At 32.2% G+C, this 3,715-nt stretch overlaps 2 protein-coding genes across 2 annotated transcripts; one reads left to right on the top strand and one right to left on the bottom strand.

Moving 5' to 3' along the window:
• Positions 1 to 1,341: 1,341 nt before the first annotated feature.
• Positions 1,342 to 1,848, top strand: LOC108563945 (turripeptide Gsp9.3-like). The gene has a single exon (XM_017922790.1). The coding sequence runs from the start codon at positions 1,377 to 1,379 to the stop codon at positions 1,743 to 1,745; it is 369 nt and encodes a 122-aa protein (XP_017778279.1). The 5' UTR covers positions 1,342 to 1,376; the 3' UTR covers positions 1,746 to 1,848.
• Positions 1,849 to 3,171: 1,323 nt separating this feature from the next.
• LOC108563944 (serine protease inhibitor dipetalogastin-like) lies at positions 3,172 to 3,519 on the bottom strand. Its single transcript, XM_017922789.1, has one exon. It carries the CDS (start codon positions 3,517 to 3,519, stop codon positions 3,172 to 3,174), a length of 348 nt encoding a protein of 115 aa, XP_017778278.1.
• Between the last annotated feature and the right edge of the window lie 196 nt (positions 3,520 to 3,715).

The raw sequence follows: 3,715 nt of genomic DNA, 5'->3' as shown, positions 1-3,715 counted from the left end.
TAATACGTAGAATGAATCCAAAAGATGCAGATGAAAGCTGAATTTTTGGGGAATCTAGCAAGTGTCGATACATTACTGTGGTTTTAGCCGTTTGGCTGTAATTCGTGTTGAAAGTTTAAAAAATGCTCGAAAAAGGAGTGTTTTTACATTTCATTGATTTACTCGAAAACTATAATACATAGAATGAATCCAGTATATGCATATAAAAGCTGAATGTTTGGGGAATCTATCAAGTGTCGATATATTACTGTGGTTTTAGACGTTTGGCTGTAATTCGTGTTCAAAGTTTAAAAATTCTCGAAAAAGCAGTGTTTTTACATTTCATTGATTTAATCGAAAACCTCCTCTAATTACTAAATGAATCGTAGGTCGTAACTATAGAAACGTGAAGATGATTACGTCATGAGTATGTGAGAGGTCGAGTGCAAGGTTTAAAGGTCAGCTATGATGCGTATGTAAATAGAAGACGAATATCAATGACACTTTTTTTTCTGTTTGTTTACTTTTTGTCTTTCGAATTTCGTTAAAATTGGGTTAGAATTAACATCAAAATTGGGTGAATTGCGTTTATGAAAATGTCGAACAATCGGTGTGTTCATGAATTCATGAATTTTTGCGTTTACTAAAATTTTAAATTCTATTTTTTTATATTAGTATTATGGAAATTTATACATTTGCAAATTTAGCTAACGATAAGAATGTTGAATCACTTCTGTTAAGAGATAATGCAAAGTTTTACATAACTTCTGATAAACAGTTTTCAAAATTATGTAAGAGAAAAATTTACATTAACATTAGTCATCATTAATCAAATTCAATTAATTATATAAATATTTTACGTTTTGATTCATTAAACCAACATTTATCATTATGATGAATCACATAATAATGTCATATAATTAGTCAATTTTGTTTTGTAAAACTATCATTAATTATTAATTAACAATAATTAATAATAAAAAAAAATTCAATGATGTTTAACCTTTGACATTTAGATGAATCTTAACAGCGGAATGGTTATTAGCTGGAAGCTAAGGTAACATGTAATTATATCACTATGGAAACGCCACAGGCTCGTTTCTATAACAATCAAATCATGTTGATTGAATCGGTGATTACGTAATCAACAGCTCTGGTGTTGCTTTGATTCATTTTTTTTCTCGTTTTTCAATCATTTTTCAAACAAATAATATTATGCGATCTTGAACGTGAAAAATGTAAATATTGACTGACGCGGCCCGCGTGATATAATCGAAAATTCTTAAATAGATTCCGTGAAACGAAGGATGTGCGATTTACAAACAAAGGTGTTTCGTCGGTATATAAAGTGAAGCGAATACGTGTATGAGCAGTATCCATTTGCTGATAGAAACAACATGAAGTTCGTTTGCTCCTTGATCGTCGTGCTCGTCTTCGTGGCTGTGGGATCTGAGGCTCAGGAGAACTGCGCCTGCACGTTCGAACATAGACCTGTCTGCGGCTCAGACGGAATCACCTATCCGAACAAGTGCACTTTGGGATGCAGACAGAGGGAGGACAGATCCGTGAGGGAAGCGCATCAAGGTCCTTGCGGTGTCCAGAATGTCAGAGGAAGGAGGGATCTCTGTTCCTGTCCGGACAATCATTTCCCGGTTTGCGGATCGAACGGACAAACGTACGCGAACCATTGCGAACTGAAGTGCGAGACGGCCAAATACGCGGACTTGAAGATCGAATGCCACGGAAGATGTCCGTGCACTGCTTAAATTCAACTTCTTAAACCGAAGACGCGTGGAAAACTTTCTAGTTCGCAGAATATATTTTTTTGTTTGATATTTCTATAAACCTAATACAACGAGTTTAAAACAATGAGTTTCCTTTTAATACAAAAACACCTTTGTTCATGAACTGATTTGAATTTTTGCTCAACAATAATCATTGTTTGATAATCTTCATTTTAAATTTTTGATTGTTAAACTATTGAATCATGTAACTTAATTAAATTTGACTAAAAAAATGGCGGGACTTTCAAATAGTAACGTTTCTTTTATGACACTTTTATGCATCCCAATTATTTGGTTCAAAACAAAAAAATAAACAAAACAATTGTCAAAGCCAACCAATACTATTTAAAATCGATTGTCAAATTTATTATATGGCATAACCTCAAAAGAAAAAGTGACCACGTTTCTCCTGTTTTTCATTTTTATTGATTGCTTCATTTATAAACAATTGATTCAAACCTAAACAAAATAACAGTTAAATAGTATTTAATATTTTAAAACTTGAATTAATCGAAAAACATATCAACGCGTACCTAGAAAATCAATATGTTAATATGGTTGTTAAATTTCTACATCCAAAATCAATGATTACATGCGAAGTTTTCTCCGAATCAACTTCAGGCATGAGCGAAGAAAACATTAGCACCTTTAAAAGCAATAGTTTTATAGCAAATATTTCAATAATTAATGTTAATTTATAAAATTAGATACGTATTACAAACATGAATAGTTGTGTTACATATATGAAAATCTTCTGAATTGTAGTAAAACTGTATTAAGTTCTTGTAGATTTTTATTTAAAAACAATGTTGATAACAATGGGAATTAAATTTTCAAATTTCTACATCATTTTCTCATCCAAAATCAATGATTACGTGCAAAGTTTTCTCAGAATTAACTTCAGGCCTGAACGAAGAAAACATTAACACCTTTAAAAGCAATAGTTTTATAGCAAATATTTCAACAATTAATGTTAATTTAGAAAATTAGATACGTATTACAAACATGAATAGTTGTGTTACATATATGAAAATCTTCTGAATTGTAGTAAAAGTTTTTCAAGTTCTTATAGATTTTTATTTAAAAAACAATGTTGAAAACAATGGGAATTAAATTTTCAAATTTCTACATCATTTTCTCATCCAAAATCAATGATTACGTGCAAAGTTTTCTCAGAATTAACTTCAGGCCTGAACGAAGAAAACATTAGCACCTTTAAAAGCAATAGTTTTATAACAAATATTTCAATAAATAATGTTAATTTAGAAAAGTAGATACGTATTACAAACATGAATAGTTGTGCTACATATATGAAAATCTTATGATTTGTAGTAAAATTGTATCAAGTTCTTATAATTTTTTATTTAAAAACAATGTTGATAACAATGGGAATTAAATTTTCAAATTTCTATTCGCATTTTCCAAGCGCGACAACCTTCAAATCGGGATTATCGACAGCTCTGCACTCGACTTCGCACGGGTTGACGTAGGTTTTACCGTCGCTGGCGCAGACAGGCATCAAAGTTCTGTTGCAGAAGCAGACCGCTTCACTGCTTCCGTCGCAGCTTCCATCGCTGACCTTGCTCAATCCTGCGATGGTTTTCTGAGCGCACTCCAATACGCAAAGGTTAGCATAGCTACGACCATCGGATCCGCAGACGGTTTCATCAAAGTCTTTCGGATATTCGCATCCGCAGGGCATGTAACCAAAGGCAACAGCCAAAACGGCGAAAAACACTACCAAAGTTGCTTTCATTTTCTCGGTTATGATTGAGGATTGAATTCATGCTGTTTCTCGTGTCGCATTTATACTAGAAATTTATCTAAATCCTATAAAAATTATGCAAAATTTACAGCACTTTGTGTGTATTACGATGACGTTTGTAATCCTCAGTTATTTAAGCAAACAATTCAGATTTTTTTTTTCAATTGTTTCAAAACGATTACTTGAT

Source organism: Nicrophorus vespilloides, unplaced genomic scaffold (assembly GCF_001412225.1).
Source record: "Nicrophorus vespilloides isolate i.1.1-1 unplaced genomic scaffold, Nicve_v1.0, whole genome shotgun sequence".
NCBI classification, from domain to species: Eukaryota; Metazoa; Arthropoda; class Insecta; order Coleoptera; family Silphidae; genus Nicrophorus; species Nicrophorus vespilloides.
The sequence above is the reverse complement of the archived record's forward strand: the minus strand, read 5'-3'. Positions and strand labels throughout refer to the sequence as shown.